This window comes from Podarcis erhardii (assembly GCF_964252035.2).
Source record: "Podarcis erhardii genome assembly, chromosome: 1".
Taxonomy (NCBI): Eukaryota; Metazoa; Chordata; class Lepidosauria; order Squamata; family Lacertidae; genus Podarcis; species Podarcis erhardii.
Window position 1 is genome coordinate 23740126 of NC_138497.1, and position 21605 is coordinate 23761730.

Genomic DNA, 21605 nt, shown 5'->3' on the forward strand with positions numbered 1-21605 from the left:
AGTACCAATTAATAGATGAAAGCTGTTTTAGTGTTCAGTAAATTAAACAGAAATGTTTTGCTATACTTCTTTTGATTTTCCATTTCACTTTTAAGATTGATTAAAATGTGTACTTTTAAAATAAAATCCTAGTGGTTCAGCAGATTAAATTGCAATGCGATGAGCCCTAGTTTAAATTTATATATAGTTTAAAATAATTATTTAAAAAAATCTAGTCCCTTTTGGAGAAATCCAAATAAATGGTGTTTTATATTAGAATAGTTTCATTGATATTTGGTAGGACTTCATAAAATGTGCAGAGTGAAATAATGATTTAATTTCTCAGGAAAAAGGGGAGTTTGTATTTCCATTGTTCTCTTGCACAGGCAGCTATCAAGAAAGATCGTGAACATTTTTGTACTCTTGGGAGCGGATTTTATCTGATAAAAGCATAAGTGGGTGCAGAGCACAACTTTGATTATGTTTTTATTCAAATAGATATGTTTTCAAAATTTTGAATGTGTACACTATATAATTTTATTGGTTACATTTTGAAATAGGTATAATATGCTAAGTAGAGAAAGTAGTATAATAATAGTGATTAGAGATTAAGTGGTACAGATGCAGTTGTGTTGCCATAAATGCTTTTATGGTATTGTTACTTGCATCGGACAATTAATTAGTTTAATAAAATGTTATTACTTCAAGTTGATAGGAAAAAAATACTAAAAGCGTGAAGCAAATAATTTCTTATGGCTTGATCCTGTTTAGTGTTCAGTCTTTCAGGCAAATGGATATTGTTTCCTGTCCGCAGTGCAATAGAACTGGGGACAGGGCTGTGGATGACTCCCTTCTCTGACTAATTTCTTAATTGATTCTCCAGGACACCAGTAAGGTTGGTGCAATATTATTTTAGTAACTCCTCCAGTGAAGCTAGAAACCTTTGTTTTTCTTTGTTTTCATTTCAAGAAAAAATGTTATAATATATTTACAGAGAAAAGATTTGTATCAGGTATACATAAAAACAATCCATATACACTATTACATGGAGGAAGCAGGGAAGATGTGATTTTGAGGAACCAGGCAGGGCGGGGGCGTTGCAAGGAAAAGGGAAAATAAATGAAATTTTCCATCTGCCTTTGGGAGAATTCTCTTCTGGGCAAATCTGGATCCTACCTGATAAACCAAACAAGGATAAAATGTAAACCCCAAATTTTATATAATTAATCAGGGTTTCTTTTCTACTAGAGTAAGCAATGTAAACACACAGATACTGGTATGGCTAAATATATAATTTTCTGTTGTGTTTATCTTAAGGCTTATATTGCTACAAAAGAGAAGATGATGTTGATTTGTGGCATGAAACAGAATTGTTATGATAGTTATCTGTGTGCAAAGCTTGTTCCCCTTAATTGGTTTTGTGTCCTTCACTAGTTAATGTTTTTATGCTAAAATCCTTTACATGGTTAACTGGGAGTAAGCTCCCTTGAACTCTGTGGGATTCATTGCTGAGTAAATATACATAGGATTGTGTTATCCATAATCCTGCATAGTCAATTGAATGTTTAATTCAGTTGAACTAAAATCAAAACAATAGGCTTTATTTACTTCCATCTCCTTTTTTATTGACTTAGTCCATCCAGCCCAGTGCAGTCTGAATGGCAGTAGTATATCTCCAGGATCTAAGGCAAGGCTCTTTTCCAGTCCTGCTACTAGAGATTATTTAAACCGAGTTGGAAAAAACCCCTTTCTAGTCAATTGTGGCACTAATATAGAAGAGTTTGCCACAAAAGGTTGATGTGTTAGGTGACATAATAAAATTCCGACACCCTTATTTGTAATCCAGTTAGCTCCATTTTAAGCATGTTTGTTCAACTTGCTGTGAATTTTCTGTCCTTTTCTATTGTCAAAATATGTACGCATATTGTTTGCTAGATGTTAAAGATATGCACTAATTAGTCCCTAACATTTCTAAATAAAGTTCTTAATTATGACAAATATTTAGAAACAGCATAGCCAGATCTTATATGCTGTTTTAGGCTTATGCAAAAGGCATGAACTGAAAGATGGATAGATGGATAAAAAGTACGTTAAATGTTCATTGGGATATTTCTAGAAGTTTAGGAATAATTAGTGCTTTAAAAGTGCTTTTGTTTTTAAAGCCAATAAATCTTTTTGATTGATTGGTCTCTCCAGTTTTATATTTTATATTTATATAAATTCTTCTTACAACTGCCACTCCTCTTCAGACTAGCCCAATAGCACATTCCGTGTCATCTGTCCTGCATCCCTTTATGGGTGACACTGCATGTTTGGCCAAACCTTCTCCATGGGATTGGTAGACTCTTCGGAACAGTGAGGGTGGTGGCGTAAACAGGGTGGAGCACTTAGAAATCGCTTGAGGAAGCCTCAGCCATTTTAAAGTGGTAGAATGAATGGGAAGGATGAAAAAGCCATGTCTCGAGAGAGCTGCAACTGATTGCAGCATATTTATTTTTGTGGTGGAAGAAAGTTTGCTTTGCACAATAGAAGGGGATATATCCAGCACATTAAAAAAAAAAAAATCAGTACAAGTTCTCCCAGAATAATTGGGAGATTGATTTTTCACATTTCCAGTGATGTTATAAGCACACCTTTAGATGCTTATGATGCTTGTACAACCCCCTTCCTCAAAACACTTGCAGTGACAATGGAAATGCTAACTGCTGGGGGGGGGGGGAGTGATATCCCCTAACCAACGACCAGCATAAGAGATAAGTATGTTCCTGAGATACTATCACAAACATCATTTTGACTGTAATTAATTTGGATGGCTTTAAGAGCAGGTTAGACAAATCCATGGAATACAGTGCTGTATCAGTGGCTACTAGCCATGCTGCCTCCACTGTCAGAGGCAATATGAATACCAGTTGCTGGGAAGTGAAGGTGGGCAGAGTGCTGTTGTGCTTGTGTCCAGCTTGCAGGCTTCCCAGAGGCATTTGGTTGGCCACTAGGAACAGGACTTTGGACTAGATGGGCCATTGGCCTGATCCGAAAGGCACGTCTTTGGACCATTGGCTTGTCTTATGCTCCTAGCAACTCCAGAGTTTTGTACTGGTACGTTCTTCAGAGTACTGTATGTGCTACAGTTCACCTACTTGGCTTGTGTAGCAGATCAGGGTAAATAGTGTTCCATAACGGTTTTATAGATTTTAAAGATTTTATAGATTTGGTAAATCAGAAAAATAAGAATTGAAAGGAAAACTAATACTATAAGAGAGAGAGCTTGTCTCTTAAATTATGACATTTCATTTTTAAAGGTTACACCCAAGAATAATGACACTTCTAAATAACTTATTTTTACATTTGTAACATGAGGCACAATTTTGGTGTGTACTCTTGAATATAATTCCCCCCTCTTTATTCTAAAATGAATGGGTTTCTTAACAATTTTATTTCCTTTCCTTTACGTTGTTACTCCTTTCTTTCTGAAAGCACTTGGATATAACTCCCTAATAGTTACCACAACATTAGTCAGAGTTCTCCAAATATCCTTTATTAACAAATGCTATTTGTGTTGTTCTAGGAGATAGTGTATTATTTATTGTATCTGTATTTAAGTATAATGTACAGTTGAAACCCACAACACATTTCCTAGTGTATTGTGGTAAATATAATGAAGCAGTGTAGGATAAACAGTAGGGTTTTTCTGTAAATGAACGATTTTCTTATCTCCTATTAAAACATATGTAGAGTCAAAGTACACGTGTAACATAGAAATCAGTTACAGATAGGTAGCCGTGTTGGTCTGCCATAGTCAAAACAAAATAAAAAAATTCCTTCCAGTAGCACCTTAAAGACCAACTAAGTTAGTTCTTGGTATGAGCTTTCGTGTGCATGCACGTGTATCTGAAGAAGTGCATGCATGTGTATCTGAAGAAGTGTGCATGCACACGAAAGCTCATACCAAGAACTAACTTAGTTGGTCTTTAAGGTGCTACTGGAAGGAATTTTTTTATTTTGTATAGAAATCAGTGTGGATCCTCCCCACACCCTGATCCAGTGACAGGATTGTACTCCTTATGTAGCAGATTAGCTTGAATTATGTAGCAGATTAGCTTGAATAAGAGGCACCTGAATTAATCCTTGACTGTAAAGGTCTGAAGCCAAGGTGAAGCAACTAAAAAAAACATGGACACCTCTAGCACCAATAATCTGGAGGAAATGGGAACCTGGACTGAGTTGGTAGACCCATGATTCGCCTGCTTGGCAGATGACTAGCATGCATAGACATCTATATATGCCTGCCTTAAATTGAGGAAGAAATCCATTTATCCTAATTCGATAAAATGCTGTGGAAACATGGAAAAGGGATTGTCAGGCTGCTTCCTCCCCATAACCAACTTTGCTCATTTTGAGTACAAAAGCAGCTTTGGCATGAAGACCTATTTGATCATCATGGTTGGATAGTTTCTAGGATCAGGGTATAAGAATAATTTTTCCCTTTGCTGTTGGCCTTTCAAAATGATCAGCTGTGCTCATGTAACTTTATGAATGCTCTGTCGCATCAGGAAAGGGGCGTATGGGAGTTCTGGTAATTCAGCAAGTGCATTCCACTAGTCTTCTATGTGATTCTGAGTAGGGCATCTGACTGCTTTAAACCACTCCTGTTTTTAGCTTTTGTAATTGGATTGCTTTATTTGTATCTTGAACATTTGTTTTACGGTCTTAATTATATTTTGTAAGCTGCCTTGGGAGGGCTTTGCCCTGAAAAGCAGCATATAAGTACTATTATAGAAGTCTGCAATCCTAATCTAAATTACCTACTAGAAAGCCCCATTGAGTTCAGTAGGATTTACTTCTGAGTAGGCATGGCTAGGGTTGCACTGTAAGTGTGTTTAATGGTGTGTGTTAAACTTGAGACTAATTTCTCATATGCTGGGGCTACTGTGGGTACAACTGATGGATGTGACTATATATTGGAAAAGGGAAGAAAATAGAACAAGGTGCATCTGAAGTACTGAGTAAGCTGGAAGCTGTTGACAGAAGATTGCATTGTGAAGCACAAGGTTTTGCTTTGCTTAAGGAGATAACTATTTTTAAACATTTAACTGTAGATCAAATAAGCAAGATCTTTGTGGTTTTCACAAAGAACCTGCTTGTTTTGTAAACTTTAACACTCTACTGATATTTTAAATGTATATTTCCTTCGTACGTTATCTCTTTCTATTTGTGAAGTTGTTAATATATAACATTTTGGGAACTATGATAGAAACATATCTATCCATAGAATATCTTTTTTTAAATATGCAAACTTTGTACCATGATAGAATTTTAATTTTAATTATTAATTTACAGGTTCTTATTAGATATATAATAGGTTTTTTCTTTTTTTCATGCAAATATAATATATACAATAAAGGCTTTTATTCAGACATCTTCCCAAAGTGTAATATTTATATGGTTTATATGCAAACAATTAACAGTAGTTTTAAAATGTTGGGATTGTTTCATTCTAGCTGGGCTAGAACTTGCTAACTTATTGTGTACAGTGGAACATAGGCTCCTTTAGAATTATTTTGATGAAAGAAAAAATTATGCGTTTTTCCTCCTCCAGCATCCCAATCCCCAGGGTTACATATATATCACACATTAAGCTGTGTTAATCTATCTTGGATGCTTTATTACTGTTACAGTCGATACTGCCATTCACCAGTTTCTAAATACTGTACACAAATTAAGGGATTTTATATTATTTACTTTTAATTGTCAGTGTTGACAAGTATTTGTGTAAATGTTAACAAAGATGCATGCTTTTTACATGTCTTTAATTTGGTCTCCCTTTATTTGGCAAGTCTTGAATGAGTTGTATCAACTTCAAAAAGCAACAAAGTTGAAACTTGCATTTGTCAAAAAAAAAAAGTCTTGAAGTTTGCTGAAATGTTTTATGTGTGGATTTAAATTTTAAAAGCAGTAAGGGCTTATTACAATTTCATAACTCTGCATATGTTCAAATATATTTGTTCTACCCTCAAAGAATAAACTTGTCTGTGTACAAAGTACTACATGTGTCATCAGTTCATTTGTTTATTTATCAACAGTGTATTCTTTGTAGTGTACACTTTGCTGAAATACTAGTGTTTTTTACACTTCTAAAACTAAGAACCAGATGTTGGGGGTGGAAAATGTTAGATTTTCATCACTGCTGGAGCTAGGGCCCTTTCACCCCAGTGCCTTGCAGGCTAGGACCAAGGCAGCTGGCCCAGGCTGCTGCTCAGCTGGAGGGCAGGAGGGCTCCCCCAACCCCAGCTGGGCTAGCCCCAAGACCTCTGCAGCATCAGGTTTTGCTCACCTGTGCCGTAGAAGAAGCCTCCCCCCACCCCAGCTGATCCTGAGGCACCGTGGTCACTCACATGGTGGAGGCGGTTTTGCGGAGTCCCCACCCCGCTGCCGGCTTGGGCAAGCCAGTGCCAGACTGGGCTAAATGCTTGGCTGAAGGGAGCGGCAACTGGGTGGTCCTCAACTGAGCAATTTAAAGATGCAGAGGGAAGAAAAAGGTGTATCCACTCCTCTACTATTGGAGCTTGATTCTCCCTCTGCGCCATAGGAGGGCAGACCGCCATGTCTGTTTCACTCAACGGTATATCGCTGGTGCTGCATTTCTGAGTCCCTCTGGATGAAGTTGTGCTGCTAGCAGAGGGACTCGGGAGCAAAGCGGTTTCATCAGCGATATACCACTGAGTGAAACCAACATTGTGGTCTGCCCCTCAGACCGTTCCTTGGCAATACATTGATAGTGGGTGGAGACTTAAGTCTAGAAATTTGTGTCTTGGCTGAAGAACTAGAGTATAATAAGAAGGGTGATGTCATGCTGGAAAGGAGTTTTTAACTCTTCCACTCCCTGCCACAGCTTCTTTTCCCTGTGCTGCAGTTTTTGATGTGTGTTTGCTATGTATTGGCAAAGGGGCTGGCATTCAAAGGCGTTTGAGGATCTATTTCATTAGGGGTAACTTCTGTTGGTCTTTAGGTGCCAGGAGACTTTTTTTTGCTTCTTATTTATGACTGCAGCTGAAGAAGATGAAAACAAGCTCCATACCATTGGCTTTCGGCTTTTGGGTTAGGACCCACTAGTACAGGGGTCAGCAAACCTTTTCAGCAGGGGGCTGGTCCACTGTCCCTCAGACCTTGTGGGGGGCTGGACTATATTTTTTTTTGGGGGGGTGAATGAATTCCTATGCCCCACAAATGCATTTTAAATAAAAGCACACATTCTACTCATGTAAAAACACCAGGCAGGCCCCACAAATAACCCAGAGATGCATTTTAAATAAAAGCACACATTCTGCTCATGTAAAAACACTCTGATTCCCAGACCAGATTTAGAAGATGATTGGGCCGGATCCGGCCCCCGGGCCTTAGTTTGCCTACCCATGCACTAGTGAGTCACAGGCTGATCCAAGGTGGGTAGCAACAGGAGCACTACCACCATGTACACATATGGAAAAGGATTAAGAAATGGGTCCCCAAATTTAGAGGTGAAAAGTGCGTCCTGGGTCTGAAAAGTGAAGAATACTGCTCTACACCATGCAATTAGTAATTTTGTTTAAAAATTCCTTTAAATCTCTTATGGGTGATTTTTGTTGTTGTTTAAGTCCAGTCTTAACCAACTAAAGGCTACTTCTCACCTGCACTTCCCCCTCCCCCCAAGCTCAATCTCTTGTATTTTTATTACAGTTTTGTTGAAATCAGAATTATGCTTCTCATACAGCAGCATAATGGTGCTTCTCATTTCTTATCCATGTACTGCGTTGTATTCTGTTTTCTTAAGTCTCAAAATCTTTCTTTTGGGGAAAGCTTTTGGACCTGAAGCATCTTTTTGTGTGTGTCCCCCCCCCCCAATATTATACGTATTACCTCTTCTTTAAAGATTGAATTTTTTTCCCACTAACAATCTGGAATGTGTTTTGTTTTGAACTGACCTAGTGCTCAGAAAGGCTATAACTTCACCTTGGTAAGCAGCCAGTTACAAATGTTTGCTTTAGATAGCAGCTTGCTGTACATCTTCTGCGAAGAGAACGACAGTAAAAGTGTTTCAGAGTGCTTGCTCTATTTAACGTACTGGCTAAAAAATATTATCTTCAGTCGTAGCACAGGTAATATCCAATTTTTACAGGTGATCTTGGGGCTGTACATACCTCTGTAAATATTCAGCATGATACTTTGGGGCCAAGTTCACAGGCATAACGAGGAAGATCCTCTACACAGAGTGTTTGAGCCATACACACACACCCTCGTACATGCACAATGTCTTCTGTGACCTGAGGAATATATAAATAGGGAAAGGTCAGGGCCAGCCCAAGACCTTTTGGCATCTGAGGTGAACCGCAAAATGGTACCTTCTTTCCCCACCAGGGAAAGGGGTGAGTGAATATCTAAACAGGAACAGAGAGGGAATACATACATTGGGATCTGCTGCCCCTATGCATCCTGCCACCTGAGGCAACTGCCTCACCTTGACTCTTGGGTGGGCCGGCCCTGGAAAGAATCGTGGAAATGTTAATACTACAAATGTACGCTCGCTCCCAAGAGTCGGAAGGATTGTTGTCTCACTATGTATAGAGGATCACCAATTTCATAAGTTCATAAACTACCCTCTTAATGGGCTTAAGCCTACCTCATCATCTGTGTAATTTTTTTTTAATATATAATATTTATTAAAGGTTTTTTTGTTACAACACACAAAACAAAACATACAAAAATATCACATTTTATAACATATTTTCTTATCCTCTTTGGACTTCCTCACATCTCCCGCTCCTGCGTTCCAAATTTATAAAAATTAATCCAGCAAATTTATCACCTCGTCCCCACCTTACAATCTAGTTTTCCAATGTTATATCTTAAATTTTAGATATGTTCATTTCATTCTATTAAAATAGTAAGCTTAGCCTAATAGTTATCTAAAAAAAAATAAAAATTGATTTTTTCGTAAATTTAACTTATCTTCATAATTCACTTCATCTGTTCCGATGGTGCCAAATTGTTTATGATCAAGCATCCTGCTTAACATTCATACAATTTACAATATTTTTGCAAATAAATCTTAAATTTTTTCCAGTCTTCTTCCACCGTCTCCTCTCCCAGGTCTCGGATTCTGCCCATCATCTCGGCCAGTTCCATATAGTCTATCAGTTGCATCTGCCATTCTTCCAGTGTGGGTATATCTTGAGTTTTCCAATGCTTGGCAACGAGTATCCTTGCTGCTGTTGTTGCATACATAAAAAATGTTCGATCCTTCTTTAACACCCCTTGGCCAACAATACCCAAAAGGAAGGCCTCTGGTTTCTTAAGGAAGGTATACTTAAATACCTTTTTCAGCTCATTATATATCATTTCCCAGAAAGCCTTCACTTTGGGGCAAGTCCACCAAAGGTGAAAGAACGTTCCTTCATTTTCCTTACATTTCCAACACTTATTATCAGACAAGTGGTATATTTTTGCAAGTTTGACTGGGGTCATGTACCATCTATATATCATTTTCATTACATTTTCTTTCAAAGCATTACATGCAGTGAAATTCAGCCCAGTAGTCCATAACTTCTCCTAGTCCTCAAACATAATATTATACCCAATGTCCTGTGCCCACTTTATCATAGCCGATTTAACCATTTCATCTTCTGTGTAAATTTAGTAACCCAGTCTCCAGTGGTTCCAGCTCTAACCTAGGGTTTGGTTTCCTAGGATGGCGGGTCAATGGAGACTATGGTTTCTTTAAGATAAATGCTTTTATTTACACATATATACTAACTGAGCATAGAATGAGAGGACTCACAGCATCCCAACAGATCTTGTCTCCTGAATAGGTTTCCAGGGAAGGCCCACAAACATAGCTTTGGATCCCACACACTAGAGAGGTTTTGCCCTTCCCCCCAGCTTCTCTTTCCTAGGATGACAGTGGGATATAGTCAGATGAGGTGGGTTGGGAAATGCCTACCAGCTCCTAGAAAGCACCATCACATCGCAACCCATCTCTTTAGCTGACCTCATCAGTATCTTAAAGAGTTAACCATAAAGTCATTAACAGGGGAACTGGTTTGAGCATAGATATCATCCAGATGACACCGCCCCAAATCCTGTAGCAACACACACACACACACACACACACACACACCACAGGACAAATATTTTTCACAGCCCAAGAAAATGCAAGGAACATCAGTTGGTAAGACTGCAATCCTAAACACAAGAGAGCACGATCCGTTGCACATGGGGTGCTTACTGCTAATATAGCTATGCTTCCTTCAGTGGCGTAGCGTGGGGGGTGCAGGGGGGCCGGCTGCACCGGGCGCAACATCTGGGGGGGGCGCTCACACTTGCAGCTCTCTGCCCCTACCGGGTTAGGGGGCGCAAATTACTTGCCTTGCCCCGGGTGCTGACAACCCACGCTACGCCACTGGCTTCCTTATTTTCAGTGGCTTCTGGTTTTGAATGGATACACTTCTGATTTGAACTTTTATTCATTTGCATTCTACACAGAAGTGGGATTTTGGTGCAACACACATGCAATCTGAGCAGCTTTACACATCTGTACTACATACCCCAGGGCTGGGGAGCTTGTGGCTCTCCATATATTACTAGACTTCAGCTCCCCTCACCCCTCACCATTAACTACGCTGCCTGAGGCAGCTGGAGACAACCATCTGAAGGGCCACGGGTTGTCCACTCTGGATGTCTGTACACAACTAAATCCATACGACAAGCAGAGGGATCATTGCAGTAATATTTGTTTATCACGAGTGGCTCTTTCATTTTCCTTTTGCAGGGACTAGAAGACAGCAGACAGAACACAACATCAAGGCAATTGTGCATGCACAGGGCAGTCTTTGAGAGATATGTATACACACATGATTTTGCAGCTTTGGATCCCAATTTCAGTGTGAACTGTAGAGTAGGGTAGTGTTGCAGAAAAGTGATGCCTCTCTTAAATGCTTCCTTTCTTCGGAGAATGGGTAGAACCCTCCACCCTATTACTGATCGTTGCTTTTGAACTAGACTTCTGCTAGACCAGGCATAGGCAAACTCGGCCCTCCAGATGTTTTGAGACTACAATTTCCATCATCCCTGACCACTGGTCCTGTTAGTTAGGAATGATTGGAGTTGCAGTCCCAAAACATCTGGAGGGCCAAGTTTGCCTATGCCTGTGCTAGACTTTCTAAGAACTTAGGTAAGGTAAAGGGACCCCTGACCATCAGGTCCAGTCGTGACTGACTCTGGGGTTGCGGTGCTCATCTCGCTTTATTGGCCAAGGGAGCCGGCATACAGCTTCCGGGTCATGTGGCCAGCATGACTAAGCCGCTTCTGGCGAACCAGAGCAGCGCACGGAAATGCCATTTACCCTTCCGCCAAAGCGGTACCTATTTACCTACTTGCACTTTTGATGTGCTTTCAAACTGCTAGGTTGGCAGGGAGCTGGGACCGAGCAATGGGAGCTCACCCCATCACGGGGATTCGAACCGCCAACCTTCTGATCAGCAAGTCCTAGGCTCTGTGGTTTAACCCACAGCGCCACCCACGTCCTTACTAAGAACTTATTAGGTACAGTATATATTTCTCAACCACTTCCTTCTGGCAAAGTAGCTCAATGTGGAATACAAAGGGGCTTTCTTTGTATTAAAAAATACCCTACATTTGTTGGAAATCCTTATATACATAACCATTAAAGGGACAGGGTAACCTCCTGCCCTTGCATGCTCACATTGCCCAGGACTTGGGAACATGCCCTTGTGGTTAAAAACAAAATAGAACATAAGCAGAGCCACCTAAATCAGGCCAATAGCCTATCTAGTCCAATATCCTTTGGTGGCCAACCAGATGGCTGTGGGAAACCCAAAAGCAGGATTCAAGCACCAGAGCACTCCCCTCTCCTGGGTTTCCAGCAACTCCTATTCAGAAGCATTGCTGCCTCCAGCTGTGGAGACAGAGCATAGACATGATGGTTAATAGCCTCTGATAGCTCTCTCCTCCATGCATTTGTTCTCTTAAGGTCATCTAGCTTGGTGGCCAGGCACTCTCATGCAGGCCTCAGCAGCAGATTTTGGATGCTTTGTTACTATTTTTTACCACCATGAAGGCATTGCCTGGATATTGTGTTTATATATAAACAAGCAAACAAAATTAGTTTTATGCCAGAAGTACAATCTTTACCTTATGGACTCTGTTTCTGCCACAGCATGACTATGACCTGACACGATAACTGTCCCCTTCCATTGCATGGGGTTTTGTGGCTAGCACCAGTTCAGAGTGTTTGTCATTCAAGTTTTTGTTTTTAAATACCAGTCCAATTCAAAATTGGGTTTGTAAAGGCCAGAATTCTCCTTAATGCAACACCACTGTAGGTAGCATGTGTATCTACCCTATATGGTATACTGTGTCCAATTCTGGGCACCACAATTTAAGGAGGATGTTGACAAGTTACGGTAAAACATGTACCGAGGAGGGCAACCAAGATGATCAAGGGTCTGGAATCAAGCCTTATGAGGAACGGTTGAGGGAGCTGGGTATGTTTAGCCTGAAAAAGAGGAAACTGAGAGGAGATATGATAACCATCTTCCAATATCTTAAGGGCGTCCACATGGAAGATGGAGCAAGCTTCTTTTCTCCTGCTCTGGAGAGTAGGACCCAAATCAATGGATTCAAGTTGCAAGAAAGGAGATCAGGAAGAACTTTCTGACAGTAAGAGCTGTTCAACAGGGGAACAGTCTCCCTCAGGAGGTTGTGGACTCTTCTCCTTTTGAGGTTTTAAGCAGAGGCTGGATGACCATCTGCCATGGATACTTTAGCTGATATTTCTGCATTGCAGGGGGTTGGATTAGATGACCCTTGGGGTCCCTTCCAACTCTATAATTCTATGATTTCTAAGTAAGTCCCTGTGACCTCAGGTCAGTGGCTACCGCACTGCAGCCTTCTCCAGCAAGCCACCTTTCAAAGCAGGACAACTCGCGTCAGCAACAGCCAATAAGGGTGAGGGTCATGGCCACAAGCGGGCGAGGGCAGTTCTGGTGGGTGCTTTGAGGCTTGCGCCTTCAGCCTTTTAAGCTGGCCAGAGAAGCTCTTGTTCAGATGCTGCAACCAGCTGGCTCAACTCCCCCCAGCTACGCCTCTGGGGGGGAAATGAGAGTAACGTGAGAAGGAAGGGAAGACACGTGATCATTACAAACCCTCCAGGTGCCCCTATTTTCCAGGGACAGTTCCCGGATTTACAGAAGCCGTCCCGGTTTCTGATTTCATCCCGGAATGTCCCGCTTTTCCTTAGGATGTCCCTATTTTCATCGGAGAAATGTTGGGAGGGTATGGAGTTAGGCAACCCCCTGAACCAAGGAGATAAGCAGCTATATAACCTTTAGAAGACACCCCTGCATAGGGAAGTTGTTTAATGTTTAATTATGTTTTTACATATGTTGGAAGGCACTCAGAGGGGCTGGGGCAACCCAGTCAGATGGGTGGGGTATTATTATTAATCAGTGCTTTTTCTTTGCTACGATTCACATTTTGTGAATCTAAGTATGGCCTCACTGAAGGGCAGTATTTCAATGAGTAGGAAAATGAGAGTACCCCTAATCATTTTTTTAAGAAAAGAAGCACTCAATAATACAATATATAATAGAATAAGATGTTCCTATTTTCATCTGAGAAATGCTATGCTGGCTGTTTAGCAGTAATAATAAACCATTCATTCATCCATCTGAGAAATGCTGGAGGATATGTACTGAACCGAGGCATCCTGTTGTTGTTGTTGTTGTTGTTGTTGGTTGTTGTTTGTTTGTTTGTAGGTATTGCTTTCCCCCTACAACTCTTCAAGGCATGTATTCCTATTCTAGAGCTTATAAATGTCTGCGTCTATATAATTTTATTCCTTCTCAATATGAACACCGTCAGATGGTCAATATTAGTTGCCTCCCCCAGTCCTGAAGGAAGAAGGAGCCGAGCACGGCGAGCCGCTCTGGCGACTGAGCTCTCCTCCCGCCCGTCCCGTTTTTCCCGCCCAAGGAGCCGCTCCTCCTCCTCTTCCTCCTCCGCCCGCGCCGCCCCCGCCTCGTTCCTCCGAGCGCCCGGCAGGTGGCGCTGCAGCGAGCGGCGCTCGGCTCCCCCTCCGGTTCCCGTTCCGGGGCCGCAGCCGGGCTCGTTCCGCCGCCGAAAAGGCGCCCGCCGCTGCTGCTGCTGCTGCCGCCGCCGCCGCGCCCCCTGCCCCCACCCTTGGCCGGCCCCCGCGGCGCCCGGGGGCCGCCCAGCCTCCCCCTGCCGCCATGGCCACCAAGAAAGGGGGTTCGCGGCTGGAGACCGAGATCGAGAGGTGCCGCTCCGAGTGCCAGTGGGAGAGGATCCCCGAGCTCGTCAAGCAGCTCTCGGCCAAGCTCATCGCGAACGGTGCGGCCCTGCGGGGGGGGGGGGGCGGCGGGGGGAAGGGAAGCCGCGGGGCCGGACCCCCCCCCGACCCACCTGCTCCTCCTCCGGCGAGGGTGGAAGGCGCAGGGGCGGTGGAGGCAGAGCTTCCCCCCGAGTAGGCAGCCGCGGTGCGTCAGGGGATGGGTGCCCTCGCGTGGCAGCGGGTAGCCCGCCTTCGGCTGCACAACAACAAGAGGGGAGCCTCTGGGCATGTGCAGAATGCGGCCCTCCGCCGCCGGGCCACAGGAGCGCCCCTGAGGGCAGAGGCTCCCAGGTCGGAGGGGACGGCGTCGGCGTTCTGCCCTTCCCCACAGAGGAGGCTCTGGGTGCTCAATTGAGCGGGGGGGGCACTTCTACGACCCCTTCCCCGAGGCTGTGGGTGGTACCCTGCCCCCTGAGGTGTCTTGTGTTTTTGCATGTTGATGCTGCAGAGTGATGTCGGTAGTCTGTGCATGCTCTCAGGTATCTCTCTCTCTCCTTTAATATCGTCCCCTGGCATAAAGTCTGAAGTATCTTGGGTTGAAAACTGGCAGGGAGTTTCCTGCGGTTAATTTTGTGGTGTTAGGCCAGCCTCAAATTTAAGCCTCGAAGAGCAGCGTTAGGGTGTGAACTGATGCTTCTGGTTTTTTTGTGTGTTTTTTTGGTCAGATGCTCTAATGCTTCCGTTTTGTTTCTTTCATGCATGCGAGGAGTTGCGTATAAGTATTTATGCCTTCAGGTCTTTGACGATGGTGCTGAAATAGCGTGCACCCGTGTGATTTTATCTAATAGAGGTCTAAGGACTTCTGGCTAAAGCTTTTTAAGCTTGCAGGTAGAGTTTCCTGCCACTTAACCAGAATTAGTGCCTCCATAATTTGACATTAGCAAAAAGGACTTCCAGGGAGGCCTGAGAATCTGTGGCTTGCTTGGCAAGTAACAATAGCATAAGTGAGCAAGTGTGCTGGGAGGAAATCACAGCCACTTCACTCCTCCCCTGGTTTTGGTACTGCTGCAATACCAGGAGCTAAACCATGGTTTGTTTTAGCGTCATGTGTTAACCTGGGCTCATTATTTGTTCAGCTCCATAGAAACCAAGGTTTACTCATGCCTTAGTTTCTATTTCCATAATTTCAGTACTCCCCACACAGAGAATTTGTGGCTGGATCTGCTCATTTTGACTGGCCCTCTAAATGGTTTCCCTGTTTGAAAAATTGATCTCATAGTATCACCAATATTGATATAACTAATATTGATAATCTGACAATGTTCATACTGAGGAGCAATAAAATTATATAGACGCAGACATTTATGAACCCTAGAATAGGAATACATGCATTGAAGAGTAGGGGGGAAGCAATACCTAAAAACAACAACCAAAAACTCCTATCAGGTTGTACTGCCAGGGCCTACGAAAAGAAAGTTATGAGTTGTTTTAACATGAGGAAACAATGGTAAACCTGTTCCTCTTTCATGTGTTGGGTAATGTTTGCTTTAACTAATAAAAAGTGGAACCATAAGGTTAAGGTAAAGGACCCCTGGATGGTTAAGTTCAGTCAAAGGCGACTGTGGGATGGAGCGCTCATCTCGTTTCAGGCCGAGGGAGCCAGCGTTTGTCCACAGACAGCTTTCAGGGTCATGTGGCCAGCATCACTAAACCGCTTCTGGCATACAGAGGACCGTGATGAGTGCTAGAGTACACGGAAACACTGTTTACATTCCCACCACAGCGATACCTATTTATCCACTTGCACTGGTGTGCTTTTGAACTGCTAGGTTGGCAGAAGCTGGGACAAAGCAACAGGAGCTCACCACTGTTGTGCGGATTCGAACCACTGACCATCCGATCGGCAAGCCCAAGAGGCTCAGTGATTAAGACCACAACACCACCCATGTCCCAGTGGAAACAGAATACAATACTGAACACCCCTTGATGGGATTCTGATGCATTGAGCTATGGCGTAAAATGGTCTTTCTTTCTGTAAGCAGGGTACTGGAATTGGGAATTTGAATAATCTAAAAAGATTTGGTCCAATATTGGTCATGCATTTTTAAAAACCTTTGTATGGGATCAACAAAGATGGTAACTATCAACAGGTTTCTTACAAAAGAGAGAGAGAGATGTTGTTGTAAAACAGTAATGATTAATTCATGTTTATCCCACCCCTCCTCCAAGGAGCTCATGATGCCTTATGGAGTCCTTTTATTCTGACAACAACCCTGTAAGGTAGCTTAGACTAAGGCTGGGCAGGTGACTGGTCTAACCACTCTTTGATGTGCTTCATGGCTGAGTGAGAATTTAAGCCTACGGCCCGCTGGTTCCAGCCTCATTCTTTGTTCACTATGCTGTGGCCATTGCCACCTATAGCTGTGTTCCTGTTTGAATATGCCTATGCAGGCGTCCTCCCACTTAACCCGGGGTTTACGTTCCAGGCCGCCACATGCATAAGTGAAATCGCTTAAAGTGTGGAGCTCCCCAGTATAATAGGGAGGGTGTGTGGGGAGAGAGAGAGAGAGACTCATTCTGTAAATCACTTGGGGCCACTGTTCAACCTGTCCCGAGCCTGCCTGCCTGGCTGCATGTAGCGTTGGCTGGCCGTGAAGGGAGAACGCCAAGAAGGGCATCCAGAAAACTAGTGCCAGGATCGGGATGTGGATGCACAGTGGAGTTGGGGAGAAGGCGCCTCCTGCCCCACACTGCTGGTTGATCAAAGGCCACCTTCCCTCTCCTGAGTAACTTCAGGGCAGTAGCTCCAGTGTGGCAGCTACTCCAGTAGAGCCAGTGTGGTGTAGTGGTTAAGAGCGGTGGACTTGTAATCTGGTGAACCGGTTCGCGTCTCCGCTCCTCCACATGCAGCTGCTGGGTGACCTTGGGCTAGTCACACTTCTCTGAAGTCTCTCAGCCTCACTCATCTCACAGAGTGTTAGTTGTGGGGGAGGAAGGGAAAGGAGAATGTTAGCTGCTTTGAGACTCCTTTGGGTAGTGATAAAGCGGGATATCAAATCCAAACTCCTCCTCTTCTTCTCCAAGTAAGGAAAGGCCTATTCCTTCCTTCATTCATTCATTTATTCATTCATTCATTTTGCAGCGACCTGCATAAATGCAGTTGTGCACAAGTGGGATGCATATAAGGGTGTGTGTAAAAAGGTAAAAGATAAAGGACCCCTGGACGGTTAAGTCCGGTCAAAGGCGACTATGTACCTGTAGTTATATCAGGGAGCTAATATGAGAAGTTGTGTGATGCTTCTAGGCTTGCCCATGATTGCTGCCATAATGATTAATTTCACCATAATGACATTTTTACATGTAAGCTGCCATCTACACAGTGGCATTTTTGGAATATTTGACAATATTAGAATCATAGAGTTGGAAGAGACCACAAGGGCCATCGAGTCCAACCCCCTGCCAAGCAGGAAACACCATCAGAGCACTCCTGACATATGGTTGTCAAGCCTCTGCTTAAAGACCTCCAAAGAAGGAGACTCCACCACACTTCTTGGCAGCAAATTCCACTGTCGAACAGCTCTTACTGTCAGGAAGTTCTTCCTAATGTTTAGCTGGAATCTTCTTTCTTGTAGTTTGGAGCCATTGCTCCGTGTCCGCTTCTCTGGAGCAGCAGAAAACAACCTTTCTCCCTCCTCTATGTGACATCCTTTTATATATTTGAACATGGCTATCATATCACCCCTTAACCTCCTCTTCTCCAGGCTAAACATGCCCAGCTCCCTTAGCCGTTCCTCATAAGGCATCGTTTCCAGGCCTTTGACCATTTTGGTTGCCCTCCTCTGGACACGTTCCAGTTTGTCAGTGTCCTTCTTGAACTGTGGTGCCCAGAACTGGACACAGTACTCCAGGTGAGGTCTGAACAGAGCAGAATACAGTGGCACTATTACTTCCCTTGATCTAGATGCTATACTCCTATATTAGACTGGTCAGTTGCACAGTTTGTCAGCCCTATGGTTAAGAGTGTGTTGTTATATGCAATTGTAAGTCCTGAAAATAACATTTTTTAAATTGAAAAAAAAAATCCACTGTGTTAATGTAGCATTTGCTGTTATAAATTGCAAGGTGGTTGTTAGCTACTGTGAACATTTGTGGTGTAGTACTTTCAGTATTTAGTACAGTGTCTTTCAAAATGCATTACAGGGAGCTGTGGGATTCTTGAAAGAGAAGCTATATAAAATTCTTAATAAAGAACAAATATAATAAGAAGGAACAACTTTTAAAGAAGAACCTTAAGCATGTATATGAAGAAGTAAGTCTCACTTTTTCCAGTGGGATTTACTTCCCAGTCCTTGTGTTTTGTTTAGCAGACTTAGGTTGCAAGCTTATACAATTAACTTGGAAGTAAAATGCATTCAGTAAAGTGGAACTTGCTTTTGAATAAGCATGTTTGGATCAGACAGGCTCTAATTGTTATATGTACATACTTGGAAATAAGTTTTACTGAAATGAATAATTTGTAGTGGGTTAATGTTCATGTGGAAAGAAACATTTGCAGCTATCACTTCAATTGAACCACAAACCTCTGTTAACATGAAGAAGTGTGCATGCACACGAAAGCTCATACCAAGAACTAACTTAGTTGGTCTTTAAGGTGCTACTGGAAGGATTTTTTTTATTTTGTTTTGACTATGGCAGACCAACACGGCTACCTACCTGTAACTGGAACTCTGTTAACATGATTATTTAAAATTCCAGATTGTCACTATTTTTGGTTGGCCTTCAATCATGTACCGGCTAATTCAAATTGCATCCCCCCCCCCATTTCAGACTTTTTGTGATAAGGAAAGTGATTGGGGTGACAACACTGGAATGAATGGGATAACTTAATATAACCTTAACAAGTTGGAATAAACAACTAAATAGTCATTGTTATCTAACCTTCCTGCAAATATGTGCAAATAAATCTGGATTAATGTCCAATAAACTGGTCATTTGGAAGCAACCTAACAAGCTTTACTAAAGCTATGTTCGTCTTTTCACATGTGCACTCACGAGGTCCTACACACTTGTCACCAACCAAGAAGTACAGTAGTTACTACTGAAGATTTCAAATTGCAGGTTATAGTTGTGCTCTGAGTGGTGGTATCTTGCTGGATTATAGGATAGAATTTACGAATCTCTATGTAGAAGGAGGCAGTTTTCTGCTCAAAAAAAGAGTAAGGCTTGAATGAGGTTTCCATAGCATTTTGATCATACATTTTTTTACATCTTCATATCTACATGTTACTCCTTCCCCAACTAGCTCTTTTATTTCTTGTAAACAAGTCTGTTAACTGTTTAAAAAGCCAAAAACACAAAGTGTGCTGACAAGATTAGAGGATACAAATATGTCATTAAACCTATCTTCACTGGTTGTGTGCATTTGATATTTTGAGTTCCACTGTGCTTTGGTTTAGTGAAGCATTCCAGGCTTGTGGTTATTAGCAGTACTATCTGCAGAGAGGTATTGAGAGCTTTTCTATCAACAGCGATTCTCATACCAATGGCTTTAAAGGCTTTTAGGGGATATTTGAGATACCACACTTCTCTTGTAGCAAAGCACTCTGTGGTATTCCAGTACTGCTGCCCGTTTAGTCACGATATCCCTCCAGGCATTCTTTTAAGTAACCTTCTCTATTTATGTTTTGGAGTAAGGGAAAGCATGGTACCGGGATATGGTGATGAGAGTGTACTACGATTAAAGAATGGGGTATGTTGTTGCTGCCAGTGGCTATCATGGATTAAAAAGCAATGTGATTGACATAAAGTCCTAAATGTATTTATTTGAGAGTACATACCATACCAGCAGAATTTGCTTGTAGGTGTTAAGCGAAGAAATATATTTATTAATACCAAAGAGTTTTGGACCATAGGGTGAAGTTTAAATCTGGAAGGTGCTGAACTCTTATGACTGAGAAGCTGTCAGAGAAATTGGGATTGGCTGAGATAGAAGAAATAAACTGCTGGTTTTGGCTATGAAACTAACCACAGTTTTTCATGTGAAGCTGTGGTTAGTTGAAAATGGAAAGGAGAAACTTTGAGGACATGCCATATCCAATGCTTAACCTTCTGACATACAGGCAGCAACCATTTTGTGCAGGGGGTGCCGTTCCTGGCCCCTTTGTGTGTGTGAGCACAATCCTACCACATTCTGCCCTGCCCCTGTTCCACCCCATTCCTCCCTGTTCTGAGTCCAGAAGGACCTCAGCATTGGCGGTTGCATGTCAGTTGAAGGTGCACAAAATGGTCACCATCTGTATTTTATCTGAGAAAGTAAGCCCACAAAGTTTTTCATTCACATACAATATTGCTAACTCCTTTGCACACACAGAGAATTACAGCCTCTTGCTGTTCTGGCTTCTGAGATTCAGAATATTTTTTTCTTGTTTTCCTCCTCCAAAAACTAGGTGCGTCTTGTGGTCTGGTGCGTCTTATAGAGCGAAAAATACGGTTATGTTAGGCACCATACACACCGCAAACTGTTCTATTGGCTACCATAAAATGCTTATTTAAATCCTAATTTCAGCAGGGGCAGGGAACGCTATGGGCAATGCGAATCTGCAGGTGCAAAATTGGCAAACCCCTGTACTAGCAGTTCAGACATAAGTCTTCTCCCTTGTCTGTCTGTCTGTTTACATGTCTCTCTCTCCCCCCCCCCCCCACTGCCCCACACCACAGAACATTATTTGGCATTGCTGAACAGCCCTAAAATCTATTGTTAAGGCTATTGAAATCTATTGTTTCTTGATAATTATATAAATCAAGATCTTTTTTCAATATTTTAGGGATATGAGCAGCAGCATTCACCTTAATGTTGTGTAGTTCTTATATACCAGGAACCAAAATTGGTAAGAATTTCCTTCCTTTGCTGCTTAGCTGTTGCCATAACCTTCTGTGATATTCCTGTTTCTTTTTCTAAATAGCATTATGAAGCAGTTATGCAGATCTCTTAGCAACTAATCTCATAAGTAGACTGCCCTAAAGTGGCTGTGTTTTTTTGTGCATGATAAAAACATGGATTTGTTCTGTTTTCTTGACCCTGCCTCTCTCTGGTTCAATTATATTAAAGTAATCAGAATTGCAGGCAGTTATTCAATAACACCTATGCACTGGAACATTGGTGCAAATTGCTTACTTCAGTTTCCATCCATGCCTCTCCCTTAGAGTGAACTGCAATTTCTCTAGTATAGCCATTCTTTGGTGTTGAAGATAATCCTGTTTTTCTCTACTTAATACTGTTACA

General features: G+C 42.3%; 1 protein-coding gene across 3 annotated transcripts in view; it reads left to right on the forward strand.

The window, feature by feature from the left end:
• The first annotated feature begins 14200 nt into the window (after nt 1–14200).
• Nucleotides 14201–21605, forward strand: part of TTC7B (tetratricopeptide repeat domain 7B) — a 99737-nt gene continuing 92332 nt past the window's right edge. The window contains exon 1 of one of the 3 annotated variants that reach the window (XM_081859546.1): nt 14201–14382. In XM_081859546.1, coding sequence (XP_081715672.1) covers nt 14262–14382 — 121 coding nt within the window. In that variant the 5' untranslated portion in view covers nt 14201–14261. The remainder of the gene's footprint in view (nt 14383–21605) is intronic. The other 2 variants (XM_081859547.1, XM_081859548.1) reach the window with 2 other exon arrangements.